General features: G+C 37.3%; 2 protein-coding genes across 2 annotated transcripts; both read right to left on the bottom strand.

The window, feature by feature from the left end:
* Positions 1–660: 660 nt before the first annotated feature.
* Positions 661–11,149, bottom strand: LOC116314046 (DNA ligase 1-like). Its single transcript, XM_031731928.2, has 12 exons — positions 11,035–11,149; positions 10,626–10,671; positions 10,344–10,426; positions 9,370–9,426; positions 8,415–8,525; positions 8,012–8,125; positions 7,748–7,864; positions 7,351–7,464; positions 7,109–7,225; positions 4,984–5,097; positions 4,759–4,848; positions 661–1,506 (listed from the first exon to the last, which is right to left on the bottom strand). The coding sequence occupies exons 2-11, from the start codon at positions 10,663–10,665 to the stop codon at positions 4,789–4,791; spliced, it is 927 nt and encodes a 308-aa protein (XP_031587788.2). The 5' UTR covers positions 10,666–10,671; positions 11,035–11,149; the 3' UTR covers positions 661–1,506; positions 4,759–4,788.
* A 5,541-nt stretch (positions 11,150–16,690) lies between these two features.
* LOC120433184 (spindle assembly abnormal protein 6-like) lies at positions 16,691–21,995 on the bottom strand. The gene is made up of 11 exons (XM_039599051.1): positions 21,987–21,995; positions 21,722–21,820; positions 21,035–21,112; positions 20,124–20,144; positions 19,937–20,029; positions 19,496–19,618; positions 18,990–19,103; positions 18,802–18,888; positions 17,888–18,004; positions 17,692–17,778; positions 16,691–16,912 (listed from the first exon to the last, which is right to left on the bottom strand). The coding sequence occupies exons 2-11, from the start codon at positions 21,800–21,802 to the stop codon at positions 16,805–16,807; spliced, it is 909 nt and encodes a 302-aa protein (XP_039454985.1). The 5' UTR covers positions 21,803–21,820; positions 21,987–21,995; the 3' UTR covers positions 16,691–16,804.
* Between the last annotated feature and the right edge of the window lie 3,121 nt (positions 21,996–25,116).

Below are 25,116 nucleotides of genomic sequence, written 5' to 3'. Positions count from 1 at the left end.
CTGACCTATACATAACAGGCTGTGCCACCTTTAGTAGAAGGCCCCAGCATGGCTGTGGAGTGAAGGGAAAGCTACCAAGAAAATAGTACCGTCAGTTCATGAGGTATTGTGGGTTGTTGTTGGGTTTTGTTTTGTTTTGTTTTTTTCAAATCTGAGCTGACCTTCTGACTACTTTGACCTCATGTTCAATAATAAACAATACATTTATCTTGGCAAAACAGGTACATAGATACAAAAAACAAAAAACGTACATAAATAAATCTCCCTTACCAAGAATGAGTAGAACAGTCAATTTTCCATCTAGGTCTGGAGAAAAAAAACCATCTGTACATACTGTCATGTACCACTATGTACATACAGATGCACATCCACAGTGAGTGAGCACAAGAGGACTGTGGGACAATGACAGAAAGTCTTTTGTAAAAATGTACTTATCTATTTTGTTACTAACATTTATCGTATGTGTTTGTTTTTGTGCAAACAATGCATGGTGTTATGTTAATTCAACTGTGCAGGGACCCTGCTGCTGGTGTGTGGATGAACAGCTCCAGAGTGAATGGTTTTCAGCTGCATGTATAAAACTATACTGTTTAACTATATTTTTTCTTCTTTTTAACAAAAAAGGGGGAATACAAAGAATTTACATTATATTTTTCAACAATTAAATGATTTTATATATATGTTTTTAGTACAAATATTTACCTTTAACTTCTCCTGCTGTCATAGTCACAACAGTACTGCCATGATTGTTAATTAATATAAATACACAGTAAGAGCTGACTGATGCTTGCCACATTTGACAAATTGATACAGCCATCAACCATACACTACAAATACATATATCAAACCATGAAATCATTATATTTATGACGTTTTCTGTTTGTGAACATGGCCTTGAAATTAAGACCAGCGAGCCAACAGAATTCAGGGTAAAATGCCAGCCACAGAAACAGCTCTGTCTGTCTGTAGTTGACACAAATTCTGGATCTCTTTTAGTCACAGCTTGCTTTTATTTTACAAATATTTTTCATATTTTAATGTAAATTTAAAAAAAAAAAAAACACTACAAATTTCAAGTTTTCTACTTTAGTGCTGGGATAGTATGACATATACAGAGAAAACGAAACAAAGAGAGGTTTAGGAACAAAGAGGAAACAATTTGAGCATTTTAGATCCAGACTATATGAACCATATCCACAGCCTATGACATCATACCGATGTAATCGGCTAGTAAAGACTCAGGACTATAAAACAACTCTCTAAAAGTGTTTAGAGCACATTCCGTTCATTATTTTAAAATTTGGCTTTTGTTTATTATGGATGTTCAAAATAAAAATGCATTGTTAATTCATAAATTAATAATGCATCTATTTTACAAAGATACACATGTTAAGTAAATTCCATTTCCAACTCCTGTTTTAGGACCTCCACTTATTGCTCAGCTTCCTCTCTCCTCTGCTGTTCATCTTTTACCTGCTGCTGGACTTCAGTTATTTTATCTTCAAACTTGAAAGAGAGAGAAGGAAATATAAAAAGAAAGGTTAATCTGTAATGAATGACTACATAAGTTACAGCTGAGTACATTTATTTGCACAGTAGTCTCCCCCTGCTGGTCATTATACTTAATATAGGTTGAACAAACTTTGCTTAATTGGCTTCACTTTTCACACCCAGAACATAATTTGTCATAAATCCATGTTATGATGCATATGATTACAAGATGTATAACATTTAACTTGGCTGTAAGTATTCAAAGATGAAAGAGTGCAGTGTAATTCTGGGATGTACAATAAAACAATACAGAGATAAACACAGGTAACTTTATCGTTCTCATGGTCAATTCTAGGATGGTTTCATGACCAGTGTTGGGCAAGTTACTTTGAAAAAGTAATTCAATTATAGTTACTAGTTACTTCTTCAAAAAAGTAACTGAGTTAGTAACTGAGTTACAATATTCTAAAAGTAATTAATTACTTGAAAAGTAACTATTGCGTTACTTTAAAAAACAAAAAACAAAAAAACGTTTAACCCTCTGGGGTTCAGGGTATAATTGGCCATTTTTTACTACTTTTGATTTTCCCTCCACATTTTACCTTTAAAAACTATTTACTTTGCCTTGTTTGGTATCATTCTTTTCAGCACAACCTCACGTGCCTGAATTTACAGTCATGTTTTCATTTTGACATACTGTATTAACACAATTGATCTAAAATGCACAAGTTTTGCAAACAACAAAGTTATTTGCATCCATTTGCCTTTTACCCTTTTGTAAAATAACCATTTCAAACTATTTACAGAACAATCAGCTGTTAAGATGCCACACAAATTATTTGTGCCACTCCAAAAAATAATTTCTGTCCACTATAAAGGAGAACATCACAGCCTGATACCTGCCAGGTCTGACAGCAGCAGGTGTATCACTCCTGTTTCTACCTGGAGACCAGAGATGGGCAGTAACACCTTACTTGTAACGCATTACTGTAATCTGATTACTGTTTTTCAAGTAACGAGTAATGTAAGGGATTACTATTGCAAAAACGGTAATTAGATTACCGTTACTTTCCCGTAGGAACACTGCGTTACTGCGTTACTAAAACCGTGATTTTTTTGCGAGAATGTCTCATGACAGTGACGTAAGCGAGTGCGACGTTCGTGACAACAGCTGTGTGCAGATCAACAATGGATAATATATCGAGTGCGGGAGAGAGTATGAGCGTGCAGCGTTTAAAGCGTGGAAGTACTGACCTTACTTTGAGTTTGATTCCATAAAAGTGACAAAACATTAGTGTCCGTACAGCGTGGAAGAAAACTTCTTTTACAGCGAAAAAACCCATAAACGCCCAAGCAAGCACCGAGTGCGCTACGACGTAATGTGAAATTCACAGAGAAACTCGCAGAGTCTTCCACTGACCGCTGCGGCACACCTGCACGGTAAACCTCCGCCTAATCCAGTCCTGCTTTACAGGTGAAAATAGAGCAACAGGACCGCTAGTCTTTGATTTTATTTATTTTCTGCTGTGTTTTACTTGCATCTATTTGAAAGAGTCAGTGTAAACACAAAAAAATATTTTATGTGCTGGAATGTGCAGAAAATAGGTTTAAATGTTAAACAAATTTCTTCCAGTCAGAGAATGTTGCAAATAATTAAGTTTTTGCTTGATGCATAAAGTTAAAAGATTTAAAGTTTAAAGTTTTAAAAAAAGACTTTTCCATTTGATTACATTTTGTATGATGGATTATGCAGAAAAAGTAGAATTGGGCTGAAAGATCTATCGCTTTATCACCTATTCAGGTTGTAAATCGTGTTTTTAAAAAGTAACTAAGTAACTAAGTAATTAATTACTTTTGAAAATAAGTAATCAGTAAAGTAACGGGATTACTTTTTGGGGGAAGTAATCAGTAATTAGTAACTGATTACTTTTTTCAAGTAACTTGACCAACACTGCTGGAGAAAGCAGTCACCTCATTGTTCTGACACACAACACAAAACTACCCACAACACTACACACTAACTACACAAGACAACACATTAACTACACACCCCAAACACGCTAAACGTCACAAATCTTTCACATCTCAAAACTCGCTCTCTCTCTTTCTGCTCTCTTTCTCTCTCTCTCTCTCTCCGTCACTCCTAAAACTTCCCCTGTTTTGTTTTGTTTTTTTGCTCATAAGCACAGAGTGCTTGCTAGCGCTAATGTGACAAAACTATTGAGGAAAAAACGCCGCGTATATCTTGTTTATCACGACTCTGGTTTTACGTGGCCTATCGACACAATTTAAAAACTGGTATATGTCACCTTGTTGCTTTGTCTTTAAGTGGTCATGTGATTGGCTTACCACGACTACTTTATTCTTCCTCAGTCAAACAGCAGCACTCATGCGATTGTTTTGCCCCCTGAGCTCCAGGTGTTGTGGTAGACAGCTGCTTAAAGCTGTAGCGTCCAGATTACTTACCTAGTCAGCTACTTCCATGTGACTGATATAAGATGCGGTAAGCTGAACACAGCTTCAACCGTCTGTTTGCTGAAAAATAGTAACGGACCGCGTTTTCTTCTTAGTAACTGTAACGGCGTTGTAACAATAGGAATTGTAATTAGTGAGATTACTCGTTATTGAAAAAAGTAACGCCGTTGGTAACGCCGGTACTTGTAATGCCGTTATTCCCATCACTGTTCATGACACTATCAATTCAAAATAAATGAATAAACTCTGAGTTATAACTATATAACTTTTGGAACACTCTCAATACGTGAATGATAATGGTATTTACTACGACAGACAAATAACTAAAACAAAATAGAACAAACAAAAAAAATAGAAGGAAATACAACAGTGTGTCATCTCCTGCAATACACACAGCCACTTTTTATAGTATGCATGTTGGCATGATTAAAGGGCCATTCTGACGCACAGCCCTACTGTCTATGTCTAAGTAGTATAATATAAAAAAAATGATGTAAAAATCAAAAAGTAGTCAATAATAATGAATTGAACATATGTATGTAAGTGGGGTGGGACCTACTATATGTACAAATGACCGAGAGGCTGAAAAGGGGGAAACAAAATTAAAAAAAAAAGTACAAATATAAAACCAATATATTTCCATGCACGAAAACAGAGAATTCCTAAAATCACATTAAAGATAGTTTGATGAACTTCCAAAGTGAAATTTGTATTATTTTTAATACATTTGTCTTTCAGTGAAAAATCAGTAATGAAGACCTTGGTGAATGCATCTAAATTAAAGATACAAACCTTTATGCCTTTGGTCTCAAGCTCCTTCATTCAGGACCTCTGCTTCTCTTTCCCAAGCCTCTGCTCTAATTTAGCTACTTCCTCTTTTAACTGGGAGGGAAGGTAAAATGGTAAAGGTACATACAACATAATTATATACTGTGATGGGAAAAAAACACATGTCAACTTATTATTTATTGTGCATTAGAAATATTAGACATTAAGTCTAAGGAACAAAACATGAACCTCTTTCTTCTCGGCTTCGAGCTTCATATTTATGGTCTGTAGAGCCTTCTCATCTTGTTCTCTTCTATTTTTTTCAGCACGGACCTTGAAGAGTTCAGCCTCTAAATCTTTGACCTTGGAGAAAAGGAAAGCATCAGAGTCATTCTTAATGAAAGAGAAAAGTTTCTGTATTGTGTAGTTTATCTATTTGTTCAGTTCAACTATGATAGGGAACATATTTACCAACGAAAATCATGGAATAAAGCTGGTATTGTGTTCAGATTTTAGACAAACTTGCAGTGGCCATCAAAAAATAATAACAATGAATGACAATGTCAACATTAAAATTATCAACATTAATTTTAAAAACAAAATATGTGGCGAACAGAGATCGTTGGTTCCAGAGAGAAATTATAACAGATTAATAAAGCATTAGTTAACACAGAATCGATGTAACAGAATGTACAGTGGAACCCCGACTTATGACATTAATTCTTTCCCGTGGGTCTTTCGTAAGTCGAAGCACCCATCGCGCCTTCTTAGTGAACGATAGGCTATAGGCTAATTGCCAGGGCTGGACTGGGACAAAAAATCAGCCCGGGCATTTTGACTAGAGACTGGCCCACCAGATATTATGGGAAAAACCATAAAGCCTTTGAATGAAAACAAACGTCGTTGTGACAGTGATGTACACTGTCTTGTTGGTATATATGTATCAATCTAGAACTTAACTTAAACCTACACCATCCTCCCTATTCTGGTATTCTAAAAAGTACTCAGCCGAAACCCAAAGACTGCTTGGTTTACCTCCTGAACTATCTACAACATATCGTGGAAACTTGAAATTAAGACAAGGAAGACTAGAGGTGAGACATGATCATTACTGAATATTAAAAATAATACATGACAGATTTAGTGATATTTTCATAAACTATTTATTTACCACATCAATAAACAGCATGGCAGGGCAAAATATTTATAACATGGCAACCTTTAAAAAGTGAAAGGAGACAGAAAGAGGTGAGAAAGAATAAAACTTCCTCACTCAAAACTTACCATCAAAACTTAATTTTGATGGTATTTTACACACAGTACTGGTACAGTATGTAGAAAATGTGGGAAAATACTGGCATCATATACAGTACTTACTTCTGAAGAAATTATGTTGGGACCCTGAAAAAAATTACTATGTACAATAATGGATTTCTATACATTTGACATCAGATGAAAACTTTGGTTGTATGATTCAGATAATTATTTGTTAAAAGCTAGAAATTTTAAATGAGAATAAGAAAGAAACGTGTTTTTTGTGCCCCCTTTCCTGTTAATGCCCTACCTGGCCCCTGGCAAAACTTTGCAAGACCCGCCCCTGCACAGTTACCAGCTGTCAGCTACTTAGAAAAGGATCCTGGTGTTATTTGTCTCCCAGAAACAGTTCGTTCATAACTTCCCTTCAACCCTTCATCCCTCCAGCAAACATCAGCTGATACTAGAAATTAATATTAAATAAATTCTAACAACAGCTCATCAAATTTAAAGGTGCTTCTGTTGTTTAACGCGACCTCCGCTGGTTTGCTCTTTCTGACGCAGAGAGAAAAGCCGATCAGCTGCTCATTGATCAGCTGATCGGGACAAATCGCGTTGCTTTTCACCTCAACTTTAAAGTTCGACCTCCTCGGCTGTAATTGGTCCAGCCCAATCCATGATGACCAACTGGCCAATACACCACTATTCATTTATACCGTTGAAAAAAAGAAAGAAAGAAAGAAAACCCCATCGGCCCATAAAAACGAAAAATCACGAGCGGCCCACCGGGCAAATGCCCGGTATGCCCGATGGCCAGTCCAGCTATGCTAATTGCTAACTGCAACAATACGTCGTTCAAGTGGAACAGCAAAGAGCATGTACGAAAGCCAAGGGGGTTGTCACATGATTCGGAAGGCATTGTGGGCATTTTAGGCTCAGCCAATCAGAGCCAGCGGATTTCGTTACACGGGCATTTTGCGGTAAAACGAGCAGAAATATTGCCGTTAAGTGCCTTCATACAATGAATTTTTCGTTAAATGGGGTATTCGTAAGTCGGTACTGTATTATGTAATGGGCTATTGAAAAAATACTAAAAATTGAAAAAACTGAAGTAAATAACCTTTTTACTGTTGGTTTCCAGCTCTTTCTTCAGTGTCTCTACAGTTATCTCAGCATCTTTCTTCTTCTGCTGCTGTTCCCTGAGCTGATGTTGAACTTCAGCTAGTTCATCTTTGAGCTGGGAGGAGAGGGAAAATGGTAGAGATACATTTGCATACAACATAATTACACAAGAAAATGCATGTCAACTTTTTATTGTGCATTAGAATATTAGACATTAAGTCTAAGGAACAAAATATGAACCTCTTTCTTCTCGGCTTCAAGCTTCCTATTTATGGTCTGCAGCTCCTTCACATCTTGTTCTCTTCTATTTTTCTCAGCTCGGAGTTTCAAGAGTTCAGCATCTTTTTCTTTTAACTCAGGGGAGAGAGAAACAATGAACACATTTAACTGAACAAATCAAATATTAAATATTTAACCTGATTATTTTAGTTCATGTAATTAATGTAAACATCAGTAATGATCTTTAAAAAAAAGACATTGAATAGAGACAGCCATTTCCAGAGAGAAACTGCGGCTAAAATATATTATCTCAAAAATGTTTGTATTTCGAGTAAAATTCAAACCTGAATGCATCAAATAACAGATATAAGGTAATAGGTTAATGTAATAATAAAAAGAAACATGAAAATAAAATTACCTCTTCATTGTTGGTCTCCAGCTTTGTTTTCAGGGATTGCACTTCCATCTCAGTATCGCTCCTCCTCTGCTTCTCTTTATTAAGCAGATGTTCTAGTGTTGATACTTCATCATTCAGCTGAGTAAGCAGAAAATGTTTTATGCTGTGGTGGTTTCAGGTTGTTTAATGTTTTGAAATAAATGTTTTAGCCACTATCTGCTGTGTGTGTCCTGTGAGTAAGAGTACTCACTTTAAATGATTCTAAGTAACCTCAAAATCGTGTACCTCTTTATTCTTGTCCTCAATCCTCAGCTTCGTGGTTTGCAGTTCCTTTTCATTTTCTGTGCTCCTGTCTTTCTCAGCACAGAGCCTCATGACTTCATCAGTTTTGTCTTTTAACTTTGGCAAAAGGAAACATTATTTGAAAATGAGAAATCAGTTTACAGCTGAGTTGACTGTTAACTAAAGTGAAGAAAGCTCTCTGAAAGCCAGGTGGTTGGTTAACAAGCATTCATGTTGATGGTAAAGATTGGCAACAATCTTAGCACTAGAGAATAGCTAAATGTTGTTGTTTCTATTCCTCTTTTAGCAGGAGGTTGACGGGGTCATATAAAAATATTCAGTGCATTGAGATATAACTTGAAATCAAACTGAATGTACAGAGGTAAAGGAAATAAAAGACAATAACCTCTGATTGGCTGTCTTCGAGCTCTGTCTTCAGGGTCTGCAGGTCTTTCTCCAACGATTCATTCTTAGAACAGAGTGATTGTAGCCTGTCTAAGTCTACATTTTCCTCCAACTGAAAAATAAATGAAGAACCATGTTGTTGTATTAAGCTTAAAATGTATTTCTGCTGTGTCTCTAATACCAGGGTCACCTAAAGATCTTGACCTTTCCCTACAACGCACCTTCAGATGACATGATTTGGTTCTAGAAATGTATAAAATCTTCATTAATTTATGTAGAGATTTGTTTACTTTGCCTTCCTACTGAAGAGACAGTAAACGTTGCTGTATATCCTCACTCTGCTTTTAACAAAGGCTTCATTCTTAAAGTGGTTTTGCCTCCCCATCATATAAGTCCCTTGAGATGACTTGTGTTGTGATCTACAAACTTAATGGAATGGCGCTGACATTGTACGAGCAAGTTTGTGTGTATTTGAGAATTACTTTCTCTATCCTTTTGATAGCAGAAGTAAGCTTGGTGAACTTCTGTTGTGGGCCCTACCCCTTAACTGTGTCATTTCTCAGCCACTGAAGTCTCTCCAGCTAACAAAAACAAACACAGTGGAGAGGATCAATATTACATTAGTCATACTGGTTATACTCCTAGAGCTTAGCTTAATTGCTACATAGTAAATGGGGGAAGAGTTGCCGATCTGTCTCAGCTCAAAAATGAAGAGAGCAGTGACATATTATCACATCCATCCATCTTCATCTGCTCATCCAGGCTTGTAGAATAGGGGCAGCAGAGTAAGCAAGAAAGCCAAGACCGCCTTCTTCCCAGCTCCCTGCTTCAGCTCTGGGGAACATCAAGCAGCTCCCAAGATGGTAGAGACATGTAGTCTTTCCACTGTGTCCTGGATCTGCCCTGGGCACTCCCTCCAGATCAGAACAGTGTAATAATTTGTTATACAGAATTACCTCATTTTTGAGCTTCTCAATCTCTTCATCCTTCCTCTTGAGTTCAGCTTGTGTTTTCTGTGTTTAAATAGATAAGGAGCTCAGTACATACATGTCGAGGAAGTTGTTTCAGTTTATGCAAGTGGATTTTTATGCTTTTTTAATGGTTTACTTTTAGTGTACATGAGAATGAAACTACACTTGATGGCAGTGTCTTACGTTCACCTGATGCACATTAAATAGTACACCATGGTAAACCATACTATGAAAAATGTTTTCATCAGTGCACCTTTACTTTTGAGTCGATTTGTACACACAAATGTGACATCAGTGGCACTAAAGAGAGAATGAAACAATCTGTCATAAGTCAACAAAGCAACACCTCTAAAAACTTGTGTTTGCTTTACAACAAAGTCTCAATGTGATGGTTGGTAATTTTATTGTTTTATCTATTTCTGCATTTTTCTAAGTTTGTCCTACTATCTTTACTCACAGCCATGACTGTCATTCATATTTACAGTTTTAGTGCAGTATGTTCATTTATCTCTCCTCCCCCTGGCTTTTTCCTGAGTTGCTCTCTTGGCTTTGTGCTTCTGATTCATCTCTGACTAAACCTTGTTGTTCAGGTTAGACTTCCCTCTAACACGCAATTCTCTTTGTTTCTTTCTTCATCTGAAGTACACAGAAGAAATGTCCATTGTTTACTTATATGTTTGGTTTCATTTTCTGTTTCTCTTCAGCTCAAAGCCTCAGTTGAATTTATGTCAGCTGTCTTATTTTCATTTTTGCTCTATCAAAAAACAATAACCAAGTTGGTAATCGTTGATTAGTGTTTAGTTTGATTCTTATAAAGTCTTAATTAACTTGGGTTGTCCCTCTCATTATCAGACATGTTAGAAAATATTGTTATTATTAAAAAGGTTATTCATATAGCTTATTACATTTGTGTCAGACTGAAAAGGGCATTTGTGACTTACTGTTTTTCTTTTGTTTACCTTGTATTTGACAAGAAGAACGGCTCCCGAGACAACAGTACCGACAACACCGATGCAGATGACCGGAGAAGAAGTCAAATTCTCTGAAGTGAAAAATTAAAGAAAATAATCAAAATAAACTGACTGTAATAATAATAATAATCTCCGATGTCAAAAACAAAAATGTTTCTTCCAACTGCCAGTAAAACTTAGTAAGTGAAGAAAAGCAGTTTTCTGAAGAATTTGTATACACATACAAACAAGTACTGAGCTTCTCATTTGAATATTCTTGTGTCAGATTACCTGGGCTGACCAGAAATCCAAACCAGCTTTTTAGGCTCATTTTGTTCTGTAATACAAGAAGAAAATAGTCACATTAAAGAGACATACCTCTGCATTCATGTTGTGCTCAAAAAATGTAGATGTTTAAAAATAGCATCCTAAATCAACTTGATGATCTATCAACACTTAACTATGATCAGAATAAATGATTGTATCTGTTTTGACTCAAAAGAAGGCAAGAGTTCATGTTAATTAGGCCGTATTTATTTGGCATAATTATGCTTTTATTTTTTCTTCTCTGTAGATGGCCTTCATTGCACACACACTGTGTAATGTAACAGTTTAAGGCTGTCAGTTAGAACAAAAGAGACACACATTATGTTTCTATTATACAGTAAATTATACAAACAACCAAACATAAAGTATTTACCTCATAAATTAAACTGATGCATCTGCTTCCTTGCAGTGAGTGAGGCTGTGCAGCATGACTCCTTCAGCACTGGTTAAAGGAAACACTCACCTGTTTAACAGGAGGTGTGGTTTCTTCAGACGTCTGATGAGGAAAAGAATTTGTGCCTGTCAGACAAACAATCAGTTCATGTGAGTGTGCGCATGTTAAAAGGAAACTTCATTAAATGCTTGTAATGCCAGTGATATGGACTGGTTGAGCAACTATTACAAACTTAAGGACTTGTCCTTTGACCTTGCTATGATGAAGTGTTTTCTTGAGTGTGTCCATACTTTGTTTCATTTGTGCACACAAACATGTTTCCAGGACAAATAAAAACTAACAAAACAAAGTTAATATGTGGCAAAAATGTTTCTAATGGTTTAAAGTATTTTCTGATAATGATAAATAAGTAAATAAATATTGATATACTGGTATTGAATAATGATAATTCAATAAGCATAAATAATAACTGAAGTTTACGTCTGTTTTATTGTGCGTTAGCCTTTGTACCTTCCTGGTGTTGCTTTCTATTGCCCCATTATTGTTATTCCAGCTGCTTCATCTGAGCTTCACTACATGTTTTCTCTCTTTGTTAACCACATGCTTCTAGACCAGGGGTTGGTAACCCTGGGCATGCCAACCCTTCGCGATGGCCAGTCCAGCGCTGGACTGGCCATCGGGCATACCGACCATTTGTCCGGTGCGCCGATGGTGAATTTCATTTTTGTGGGCTGATGATTTATTTATTTTTTTAGTAACAGTATAAACAATGAGAGGTGGTGGATTGGCCAGGTGCTGGCCGATGTGTAAAAATAACTCAGTTGTTGGGTGGTGACTATGGCGGAGCTTCCACAGAGGCTAGCAGGTGGATGAGGGAAAGGGGAGGCAGGAGGAGGAGAGACCCGAGGCGGCCGCCGGTCCAAGTGTCAGGTGAACTGAACTTCAGGTAAGAAGTTATGACCTGCAGTCTATCTGGGTCAGATATAAACCAAGTTTAGGTGCAGTTAATTTTTGTTATGCTGACTTTTTCGTACTGCGTGCTAGCTAGCATGACGGAGTTTCTATACAGCTGGGTGGGTGCTATGTTACTGATGTTGAACTTTATTTTATTCATAAAGTTAGTTAGTAGAGTTGCCAACCGTCCCATAAAAAACGGAATCGTCTTGTGTTCGGAGAAAATATTACGCGTTTCGTACTGAGGTGAAAAGTTTGTCCCGGACTTCAGCTACAATGGAAAAAGACAAAAAGCTGGATTTATTCTGTCTTTATGCTGTCAGCTCCCTCTTCTTCTCTCATTCTCTCCCCTCCCCCTCCTGTTTCTACTTCATTCTAGAAACTGATCAATGATCAGCTGATCGGCTGATCGGCTTTTCTCTCTTGTTTGTTTATCTCCCCCTTTGCACCAGAAAGAGGAAACCAGCGGATGTCACGTTAAACAACAGCAGCACCTTTAAGCTTGATCAGTTGTTGTTAGAATTTATTTAATATTAATTTCTAGTATCAGCTGATGTTTGTTGGAGCCACAGCTGTAAAGCTGCTGGTCATGATGTCGGTTTGGATATGTGGTGAGAGGGAAACATGCAGATGAAACCAGGAGATGTCCTTACTGAATCATCAGAGCTGAACAGGTGATGGAGAAACAGGTTTACCTTTTAGGTGACATGAATGAGTTGAAGGGAAGTTATGAACTGTTTCTGAGAGACAAATAACACCAGGATCCTTTTCTAAGTAGCTGACAGCTGGTAACTGTGCAGGGGCGGATCTAGCAAAGTTTTGCCAGGGGGGCCAGGTAGGGCATTAACAGGGAGAGGGGGACACAAAGAAATACCTTTCTTTCTTGTACTAATTTAAAATGTCTAGCTTTTATTAAATAGTTATCTGAATCTGAAAAAAAGTTTTTATCTGATGTAAAATGTATAGATATCATACATATACCAACAGGACAGTGTACATCACTGTCACAACAGTGTTTGTTTTTATATTCAAAGGCTTTATGGCTTTAATATCTGGTGGGCCGGTCTGTAGTCAAAATGCCCGGGCTGCTTTTTTTGTCCCAGTCCAGCCCTGGGCACGACATGCAGCGAATTAATCTGAGAAGGTGCATCAAAAAATAAATGGCCGGGCAAATTAGCTCTCGTAGACACATTAGTTGTGCCGCTTCTTAATGACGGTATCTTAGCTAACAACTCCAACTACCAGATTCAACTTGTAATTGGCTAAAAATAGCTTAGCCTACTGGTGAGAGGGACGTTGCTAGCTGGTTGTTTTTTCAAGTGATGTTGAAATTTCCACATTCCAACACTTGAAATGCTTCAGGAGCTGTCCGCTCAGCGCAGCATCAGCACCGTGGAAATACAGTGGCTTGCAAAAGTATTCGGCCCCCTTGAACTTTTCCACATTTTGTCACATTACAGCCACAAACATGAATCAAATTTAGAATAGAATAATCCTTTAATTGTCCCACAAGGGGAAATTTGGTTGTTTTATTGGAATTCCAGGTGAAAGACCAATACAAAGTGGTGTACACGTGAGAAGTGGAACGAAAATCATAAGTGATTCCAAACAGTTTTTTTATTGAATAACTACAAAGTGGGGTGTGCGTAATTATTCAGCCCCCTGAGTCAATACTTTGTAGAACCACCTTTTGCTGCAATTACAGCTGCCAGTCTTTTAGGGTATGTCTCTACCAGCTTTGCACATCTAGAGACTGAAATCCTTGCCCATTCTTCTTTGCAAAACACCTCCAGCTCAGTCAGATTAGATGGACAGCGTTTGCAAACAGCAGTTTTCAGATCTTGCCACAGATTCTCGATTGGATTTAGATCTGGACTTTGACTGGGCCATTCTAACACATGGATATGTTCTGTTTTAAACCATCCCATTGTTGCCCTGGCTTTATGTTTAGGGTCGTTGTCCTGCTGGAAGGTGAACCTCCGCCCCAGTCTCAAGTCTGGTGTTAGTTTTCCGCCACACATAGCGTTTTGCATTTTGGCCAAAAAGTTCCATTTTGGTCTCATCTGACCAGAGCACCTTCTTCCACATGTTTGCTGTGTCCCCCACATGGCTTGTGGCAAACTGCAAATGGGACTTCTTATGGTTTTCTGTTAACAATGGCTTTCTTCTTGACACTCTTCCATAAAGGCCAACTTTGTGCAGTGCACGACTAATAGTTGTCCTATGGACAGATTCCCCCACCTGAGCTGTAGATCTCTGCAGCTCGTCCAGAGTCACCATGGGCCTCTTGGCTGCATTTCTGATCAGCGCTCTCCTTGTTCGGCCTGTGAGTTTAGGTGGACGGCCTTGTCTTGGTAGGTTTACAGTTGTGCCATACTCCTTCCATTTCTGAATGGTCGCTTGAACAGTGCTCCGTGGGATGTTCAAGGCTTGGGAAATCTTTTTGGAGCCTAAGCCTGCTTTAAATTTCTCAATAACTTTATCCCTGACCTGTCTGGTGTGTTCTTTGGACTTCATGGTGTTGTTGCTCCCAATATTCTCTTAGACAACCTCTGAGGTCGTCACAGAGCAGCTGTATTTGTACTGACATTAGATTACACACAGGTGCACTCTATTTAGTCATTAGCACTCATCAGGCAACGTCTATGGGCAACTGACTGCACTCAGACCAAAGGGGGCTGAATAATTACGCACACTCCACTTTTCAGTTATTTATTTGTAAAAAATGTTTGGAATCATGTATGATTTTCGTTCCACTTCTCACGTGTACACCACTTTGTATTGGTCTTTCACGTGGAATTCCAATAAATTGATTCATGTGGAAAAGTTCAAGGGGGACGAATACTTGCAAGCCACTGTACATGGATACATCCGTAGACTCGAGATAGAATACACAAAGTGTTTTCAGTACTTTCAGGTGTACGGACCAATGTTTTCTTTTCTTTTCTTACCAGAAAGTTTTAATGAACAGCTGGATTTGTCTCTCTTTAACTGGCTGGACACAGAGGACATCGAAATGCAGCTGATTAAACTGAAAACCACTCTATCGGGGTCAAAGTTTGCAGAACTACAGACGCAGTTGGAATCCATGGCTGTGTGTGTTCATGGAGCTGCATTTTCACCTGCTGGACATCACTACCTGACAAGTTTAACTGTCTTCAGAACATTGCAGGGGCACTATTGACAGTATTTGGCTCTACATGTTCTTGCTAGCAGATTTTCTCTCACATGAGTGTCCTCAGGTAGCCGTCTGAATGCTGGACACTCGGAGACCTGTGTCTCTGAGTGGGAGACCAGAGATCACATTTACATGTGTATCTCTGTATTAACAAACATACCATATTGGCCCAGTTTATTTTTCTTATCATTGTTGTGAGGAGACCATAAATAGCATTTGCATCTTCTGTTGTACAGTTCATTTGCTGTTCTTGTTATGGATAAAAAGTGTCTTTCTTTGTTTCAAAATAGCTGATAACTATTCACTGATAGCTGCCAACATCTGCGAACAAATATAATTCTATAAAGTTGTTCTATATAGTGTGTAACTGTTAATATAGAGCGTTATTACATTTATTGCTAATGCAATCATATGGCACATTGACTTCTAAGGAAAGGTTGCTGAATCCTGTTGTGCTGAATTCACTAGAGCCAATACAATGTGGACATTCTTCCAGTTTGTGGGATGATGGGGACAAGGAATTATGAATGCCAGATAAAGTGGGACACCGGGTCACTTAGTGCAGGAGCTCCAGTGTTTCAACTGACCTACAATGTACAACATTGTGTTACAAATGTACATAATGTAAAGACTGCAGAGGTGTAGATCAAAAACTGATTTAGGTTTTACAAGTAATCAACCTATATTTATCTGTGACAGTGTATCTTTTGTATCTTTTTTGTTTGTTTGTTTGTTTGTTAAGATTTTAAAAGTAAAGTAAAAGCAAACATTTAATCTGTTTTGAGTGGAGTTTGTTAAACCTGTTTTCTGGCACTGTTTAGGCCAAAAATTTGGAAATACTTGGAAATATCACAAAGTATCTTAGTCTTTAAGATCAAGCATCATATTTGTTGGTTTGATTTTTTATTTAGAAACATAAACCTGTTTTACTCAGGTGACCAGGAAATGTTAGAGCACTGCAGCTGAAGAAAAAGCAGGAAACAAGTGAGACAGCACTACGTGCAATAACACACTTTTTGTTATTTTTATTTTTTCATTTTGTCTTTCTTTTTGCATGTTTTTAACAACCATCACGTCTTAAGCCCCTTTGCTGTTATACACAAACATTATGAAACAAAGTTCCTCCCCCAGTAATCTCATACTGTACAGAAACTGCAGTTTCTTTAAACCAAGCTGCGTATCTATTGCAGATTCAGTCTTCCCAGCCTGGTGCAGGTCTGCAATTTTGTTTCTGGTGTCCTTGCCTTCTCTGCCCTTTCCTGTAGAGAGGACACCAAGCTAACACTATTTTTTTTTTAAATAGTGTTTACTTAATCTCCTTTTGTTAATTTTTTTGTAATTGTTTAAATAATTCACACTTCACTTTCCACATATGACATTTAATTTGTATCATATTTGCTTATCTGTTTTTCTTTAATCGCATAAAAATGTATTATACCATTTATTTTTGGGGGGTTTTTTTGGGGGGGGGGATTCACACTGATGATGTTAAAGTCCCAAAAACTGGCAAAAAAAACCAAACTGTATGCATGAAATATGATGCACTAGGCATTAAAGGGTTAAATAAAATTCAGGGGCACCTTTTTGGCCCATGACATCATTATTTGTTTCAGTACTTTAGACATTGTCCACTGCTTGGCCCGGCTTTGATGGCACCAAATGTTCATCTCCAGCAATGTCACATTCTTTCATAGCCTCCTCAGCTTCTTCTTTGGTTTTCTGCAGCTGATGCAAAGAACAAATATGCACAATAAGAACCAGAGTTATCTTTGTAGTGCAACCCTCAGAAAATGATTACCGTGGTGTTTCATTTTTTGGTATGAATTTGAAAAGTCGTAGCTTACAGTGAGCTTACTCTGCTCATTAATTCCACTACAATGACTCTACCCTTTGTTTTTTAGTAGCCACACTCATAGTGATAGCTTACCTTTGGAGGACCACAGAGATGCAGTAGTGAAATTATTGGAAACACTTTTGCGAATATTGACCACAAAGCATAATGTAAATATTCCACATGTCTCAGTTATTATTCTGCACTGCTCTTACAATACAACTACATACTATAGGCTGAAGAAAACAAAACAAAGGGAAGTTTTTCTTTTTTTGTTTTTTAACAGTCAGCAAAAATCTGGGAATTTTAAAGAGATTTATTTTTTGGACACCTCCATATATTTTATGATTGGACTTCACTGTGGTATCTCTGCATGATTTATAGTTCAAAACAATCTCTATCTTTATACCTATATTTCATTGCAGCCCCCGAATTCATCAGCTACCTAAAACATTGTTTTTCCTTTAATGACAGCTTTATTATTAGATTAGATTCTATTTCTCTCTCTCTCTCTCTCTCTATATATATATATATATAGAGAGAGAGAGAGAGAGAGAGAGAAAATAGAATCTAATCATCTTAAAAAATCTCAAATTTTTTAAGTCTGATACAAAAAAACATTTAAAGGTGAACACTGATACAGAATTGAAGGGTAGATTATAAAATCGCTGACCTCCTCCTTGTGTCTTTCTTTCAGTTCACTCAACTGTCTTCTGGTTTGCTCCTTGAGAGACTCAAACTGACACTTGGACTCTTGTAGCTAAAAAAAAAAAGAAACATGACAAAGGATTCTTGAACCACATGTAAAGCCTTGAAAAACGCACAAAGATTATGGTGTATAAGTAGATCTTAATGTAATGAATACGCACCTCTTTGTTCTTATTCTCCAATTCATTCATCAGAGTCTGCACAGTCTTCTCAGCTTCCTCTCTGCTCTGCTGTTCATCCTTCAGCTGCTGCTGGACTTCACTTACGTTGTCTTCAAGCTGGGAGGAATGTAAAGAAGTTTACATTGATTTTTTTTTACCATCAAAGTTTTAGCTGGTTTATTGTTTTTACAACTTGAAAAAAAAGTTATAATGCAAAATTCCAGTATTGCATCATATGAATAATGTATCTACACTTTATTGCTACAGCAGCACCTTCAGTATCCTCGTGTTCAAATGTAGTACAATGGTCCGTTGTTAATCACGGGAGTCACATTCTAAAAAATATCCCTCAATAGGCGAAATCCGTAAAGTAGTCAGCTTTACTTTTTTACAATTATTGTATAATATTCTTAAATGTTATAAGGCTGTAAAACCCCTCACTACACACTTTATACACTTTTCTCAGACATGCATGAACATTATCACTTTTCTCTCTCGTTTAAACACTCTCAAAGTTCAAACCTTCCTAGAAATATAAGTCCAGTGTTATAGAATGAAATCAACAATACTAGCAATCGAAGATTTATGTACATTTGACAAACTGAACGCAGAAATGAATAAAACTTTCGAGTGACTTACAGTATCTATGTAATGGCACCCTTTACTATGCCCCAAAATATTTAGTTTGTCAAATGCACTGTGACCAACATGACACAAAACTGAAAGTAAAAAGAAAATATATTTATAGTTAGATTATGTGTGGAAATATGAGGACAAACATTGGCTGCCTTGATGTCTAACCTCACTAAACACTTTTATAAATCAGTCACAATTTAAACCCCCCCCCCTCGAGATAGTTTCTATATCTGTGTTTTAGCTAAAATCAATAAATACATTAAAATCAAGGAATTAACCTTCTTGATTTTGACCTCAAGCTCCTTCTTCAGTGAATTCAGGTCTTCGTTATGTCTCCGCTTCTCCTCATTGAGTTCGTTCTCAAACTAGAAGAAAATGATGATCAAAATGAAACCAAAAGGTCAGACATCCGCAGCCTCTGGTCTTCAAACGGGTCACCAGGCTAAAAAGGGGGTTTTCTGTATACCTTTTTCCTGATCTTCCTGATCTCTGTATTCTTCTCCTCCAACAGACTTTGGGTTTGCTTCAGCTCGTCAATAGTCTGACTTGTGTCCTCATGATCAGCTGATGGCTGACGGATCTATAAATCAGTCAAACAAATGTGATTTTTAAACTAAGACACCTCATATTTTTGTAAATAGAAAATGAGACACAGAGTAGCAAATCATTTTTTAACCCATTGTGCCAATTAATCACATTCATGAATCTTTCATTCAGATTTACAGTAAAACCAGAACTGAGTAAAACTGTTGATGTCTTTTGAGATATGAGACAAAACTGCAGGGACAAATCATAATGACTAAGAACAATTACTGCAACAAATATAATGAACACAAACACCAGTGATAACTTCTGTCCTGATTAGAGGCACTGAGCTTCAGAGCAGCAGCTGAACCTCTGACTAGATATGATATCAAACATGATAGAGACAAATATGAGATGAACTCATGGAATGAAACTAAAGGAAATAACCTGTTTTTTGTTGGTTTCCAGCTCTTTCTTCAGCGTCTGCACATCATTATCTTTCATTTTCAACTCTGCATCCATCTTTTCAATGACTTTCAGTGAATCATCAGGGTCACAGGAGAGAGAAGACTACAACAGACCAAGAGACACAAATCAGAATAAAACGTGTGTTCAGATAAATCTTATCGAAGCAGCATTTTCCACTGTAAGTGGTTTACAATCACAGTTATGTGAATATTTAATATATGTAGGGCCTGACAGGTCCTAAGTTTTATATCATCACTCATAATTATTAATAGTTACAAAAGTAGGACGGTTTAAGAACTTAAAAACATGCTTAAAAAGATTTTCAATTTTGTTGCAATATATAACTGTTAATTCCTTATTAGTTGAAACATATATAAAAATATCTATAGATAAATTAGAATTTAAAATAAATGTAATCACTTTTCTGTCCAGAAGATCTTCCTCAGCGTCCTTCCTGCTCTGCTGCCCTGCACCCTGGAGCTTCTGCTCAAACCTGGCCACTATGTCGTTAAACTAGGAGACGAGTGAGGTGAAGGGTGATCAAAAAATATGCATTTCTCCAACTGGATACAGAAGGAATGAAGGAACATCATACAAGACAAACCACCTTCTTCTTGCTCTCCAGCCTTTCCTATTATCAGGAAGTCCTAAAAACTCGCTGAGAAGCCTTCAGCTAATCCAAAATGCTGCAGCAAGAGTACTGACAGGGACTAGAAAGAGAGAGCATATTTCTCCTGTTTTGGCTTCCCTTCATTGGCTTCCTGTTAAATCCAGAATTGATTTCAAAATCCTGCTCCTCACATACAAGGTCTTAAATAATCAGGCCCCATCTTATCTTAATGACCTTGTAGTACCATATCACCCTATTAGAGCACTTCGCTCTTGCACTGCAGGCCTACTTGTTGTTCCTAGAGTATTTAAAAGTAGAATGGGAGGCAGAGCCTTCAGTTTTCAGGCCCCTCTTCTGTGGAACCAACTTCCAGTTTGGATTCGGGAGACAGACACTATCTCTACTTTCAAGATTAGGCTTAAAACTTTCCTTTTGCTAAAGCATATAGTTAGGGCTGGACCAGGTGACCCTGAATCCTCCCTTAGTTATGCTGCAATAGACGAGGCTGCCGGGATTCCCATGATGCATTGAGTTTTTCCTTCCAGTCACCTTTCTCACTCACTATGTGCTAATAGACCCTCTGCATTGAATCATATCTGTTATTAATCTCTGTCTCTCTTCCACAGCATGTCTTTCATCCTGTTTTCCTTCTTTCACCCCAACCGGTCGCAGCAGATGGCCGCCCCTCCCTGAGCCTGGTTCTGCCGGAGGTTTCTTCCTGTTAAAAGGGAGTTTTTCCTTCCCACTGTCGCCAAAGTGCTTGCTCATAGGGGGTCATTTGATTGTTGGGTTTTTCTCTGTATTTATTATTGTGCTATCTACTGTACAATATAAAGCGCCTTGAGGCGACTTTTGTTGTGATTTGGCGCTATATAAATAAAATTGAATTGAATTGAATTGAATTGAATTTTCTTCACTTTAACATCCACCTCCCTCTGCTCCTCACGCTGCAGCTGCTGCTGTGCTGTAGCTACTTCCTCATTCACCTGAGATCACAGAGAAAAAAAACAACATAAGAAATTAGTATATTAAATGTATATTTTGTTAGCATTGTTAACAAAATACACATATTCTTGAATTGGTGAAAAGTGTAATCAGGTTGCAAAACAAATATGATTTTAAGTGATCTAGATCAAAATCTGTCTACATTTTAATCCTAAAAGTCCTTTTTGCTTCTCGTAGGTTGGTACAGTGGTCATCAGCACTGATGGCCATTGCAGCTCATTTTCCATCGACTGATTTTTACCACTGAAAAACTGATAACTGTGTCTTCTGAATGATAAGACAAAAGTGTTTTTAATCAAAGAAGATTGCATAAAACACTTGAAAAAACAATTATTTTTTGTCAGAGTCTTTTTAATTATTTTAGGTAACAGATCAGCTACTGATCACATATGGCTGTGCACCCTCAGTATGTTAGAGACTTTCTTTGTTGTTAAAAGATGATGTTTCTTCTAACCATCACCATGTGCTCACCAACTGTTTACTTTATCTCCTGACATTCAAATGTAGTTCTTTAAAAAGTACCATAACATGCTTGTCCTGAGTTAGTGTAATATAAGGTCATGTGTGCTGTAAGAGGTGATGTTGCTTACTTTGTTCCTCGTGGTGACAGCAAGGCCGAGGTTCAGCTGTGAAGAGGCCTCCTGCTTTTCTTTAAGCGTGTCAGGTGTCATCACCTCAGTTTTATCCAACTAACAAACAGAAGCACAGCTGAGAGGATCAATTATTTATTCATTTAGGTTAGTAAACAGCTAAGCATGGACTAGATAATAACTGGGGAAACATCTGAGCTGGTTTCATGTATTTAGACACTTCATTCATGCTCTCCAGCCTTTTCTTCAGTGTCTGCATCCTCACCTCATCATCTGCCCTAGGCGGCCATAGGCCAAAGTTTTTTAACTTTCACAGAATGTTTACCCACATCTTCACTTCTGTTTTTTAAAATTAATTTCTACTTTCTGACAGATGCTTTTGTTAAGGTTCATTTTAAGGAGAGAGAGATGGAGGAGATCGGAATAACCCACTGACCCTGCCAGGTGGAGTCAAACGATGATTTTAATGAAACACACAAGTGGGAGATGTTCCACTGTGTACAAACAGCATCAGATCTCATCTCCAAACTTCAAAATACAGTTTTTATGCATCGGGATTTAACGCCCCCTCTTGCATCAGATACATGGATACGTCAACTCAAAACCACAAATGTTCTATTTGACAACTTGTGACACAATTAAACCTATGAATACAATATCAATACTTGCAGATTATGTTATTAATGCCATGGTAATATGAACAATAGCAGTAAAATAATTCCCTAATCCTGATACTTTTTAAAGGCTGTGTATAGTTAATATCATTAGGTAATACTGTTTCTTTTTTCCCCTTCACTGAACAACAGTGCCTAACACATGACTGTATCCAACAGGCTCCAGCACTTGTACAGATTTTCACAAATCCTAGGGACACTAACTTTATTAACACTTCAGTCTTTTCACATTTTTGTGCATACCAAAAAAACCATCAACAATATACATTTAAATCTGTTTTCTTCACCACCACAATGTTTCGCAGTAATAAAATATTACATGTTACGTACACACTATTTCCTGCTTATAATTAAAAACCGAAACAAAATTACACATTTACACTGTGTGTAAATGTGTAATTTTTCTAAATACACATTTTGTAGGACAACATAAAGGGCCTCGGGGCTGTTGTGATTTCAGGTATTTGGTCACAAAGCAAACTGAAACATGTATTTAAATGTTAACCTGATTAAAGTAGATGAAAACCAGGGGGTAACCAAAGTTAGCAAAGTGTTCAACTGCAACAGACCAAAGACTGGCCAACAGGCCAAAATTTTCACTGATAGGACCATATTAACAACACACCTAAAACAATGTCGACACATTGTGTGGGGGACACTATTCCCAAGACAGTATGTAAATTCAGAAAAAAAAAATACAAATCAGAGGACATTTTGAATTCCAGATCACGAGGTTGTTTTGCTCCTTTAGGCCTTTTAAAAACTATTTGTGACAAAAGGGGAAGATCTGACTGAGAAACCAGAGGAAACGCCACACTCAAATGATTAGTAGTGCTTTATCCTCTATTGTCCATTTTAATTCATTTCATTTAAATTTTATTTACATAGCACCAGAGTAAATTAACTTCCAAGATATAAATAATGTTGTACTTAATACATATTGAATGGTGACCATAAAGTTATTAAGAAAGTGTTTACTAAGGTCATAAATTAATTAAACTTAATTGCTCCCTCCTGACTTTTAGAAAAAAAATGCAGGTTCAGTGCACTTCTGCATTAGCCTTTTTTAGACCTAGAATTTATACCATGTTTAAAGCTAATGCATACTGTTTATATTTATACAGTAACTGACTACCAATCCCAAAACAAGGAAAAAAGAAGAAGGCTGCACTGCTAATGTGACTAGCACCATGTATGACTCAGAGTATTAGAGAAAGATAAACTATTTTACAATGTGTAAAAAAGGTTTTAAGCATCATATACTTCCTTTCCAGCAAAAAGCTGAACTATTGTGTTTCTGTTGTCTGGACCAACACTTTTAGTCATAGGAAAAAGAACGTTTTTATGGGACTCTGGGCAGTATGCTGTCATGTGTTTGTGCAATGTTTTTGTTGTTTTATTTGCCAAATGTACAGTTGTACATTGTGTCTAAACATCTCCACTTTGGTTTGTTCGTCCAAATGACATGTTTGGAGATAGTTTGTGGTTTGTTCAGATGCAACTTCCCAAAGCAAAGCCATACAGTCTTCTTTGTTTTAGCGAGAAGATATTTTCTTCTTTCAACCTTTCCAAACACAGTCATACTTCCTTATTCATTTAGTAACATATGTCATTCTACACAATCTGATCTGAAGGTGAGTTTGCTTGGATGTCCTCGGGGGAAGATTGTATGATTTTATTAACACACTGACCAACAGACCAACTTTTATAGATGTTGTGACACTTTGTGATAATCAGTCATCTGCACCTGGATGGTAGTGACTTCATAATTTCCTATGGAAACAGCAATGATGTACTTTTCAAAGGACTGGATGGAGATCTGTCACAACTTTATTTTTACAACTATGTTCCCTCATCAGATAATTTAACTTTCAAGATTTTTAGTGAAATGTTTCCATTTTTCAGATCATGAAAACAGGGATATTCTTCTGGTAAAGGCCATATGTGTTTCACCCCACCGTGTCACACAAGGATAAATCTGGGGTCTAGGTAAGGCCTCAAGTGTGCCACAGTGAACACCAATCAAATCCACTACTGCTTGAACTGTACCAGTGACCTACGATTGGCCTGAAGAGAACTTGGTTTTATTTGGTAACTGAAGTTAAAATTGGGAGCAAAGATCAGACAGATTTGTGGTAAACAGACAAACAGCAACAACAAACTGTGTGTGCACTGTAGCATCAACTGGTTAATACTAGAATACACACCTTACAATGCCCTGATGCATGCTCAATCATCCAGATAAGTAAATCCCCAAAGTTTGATTCTGTTCATCTGGATGCAGAGTTTTCAGTGGGAGAAACGTTTCATCACTCATCCAAGTGACTTCTTCAGTCTCAGCTGACTCCAGGTTTTCCCAAATCTCATAAACAGTACATTTGCAAATTCTCATGACCATTGATTAACCCAAATGCAAATGGTAATATAACCCTTGTGATGGGTTTCAACCCAATTTTTGTTAACCTCAACTCAACCTCAACCCAATTTTTGGATAGTTATCCTAACCCAGTGTGCTGGGTCAAACCACTAACCCAACCATCTTAAGTTGAAACAACCCAGCGTTTGTCTGTGAAGGTTCTCAGTCATCCAGGTCATCGTAGTCAAAGGAATTTGCAAAGAAAAGCGTCTGGACTTCTTTGAGTTGCTTGAAGACGTTTCACCTCTCATCCGAGAAGCTTCTTCAGTTCTAAGGTCAAATGGCCGAGAGTCCCAGATTTAAAC

This window comes from Oreochromis aureus, linkage group 3, assembly GCF_013358895.1.
Source record: "Oreochromis aureus strain Israel breed Guangdong linkage group 3, ZZ_aureus, whole genome shotgun sequence".
In the NCBI taxonomy this organism is placed as follows: Eukaryota; Metazoa; Chordata; class Actinopteri; order Cichliformes; family Cichlidae; genus Oreochromis; species Oreochromis aureus.
This window is presented reverse-complemented; position numbering and strand designations above follow the sequence as displayed.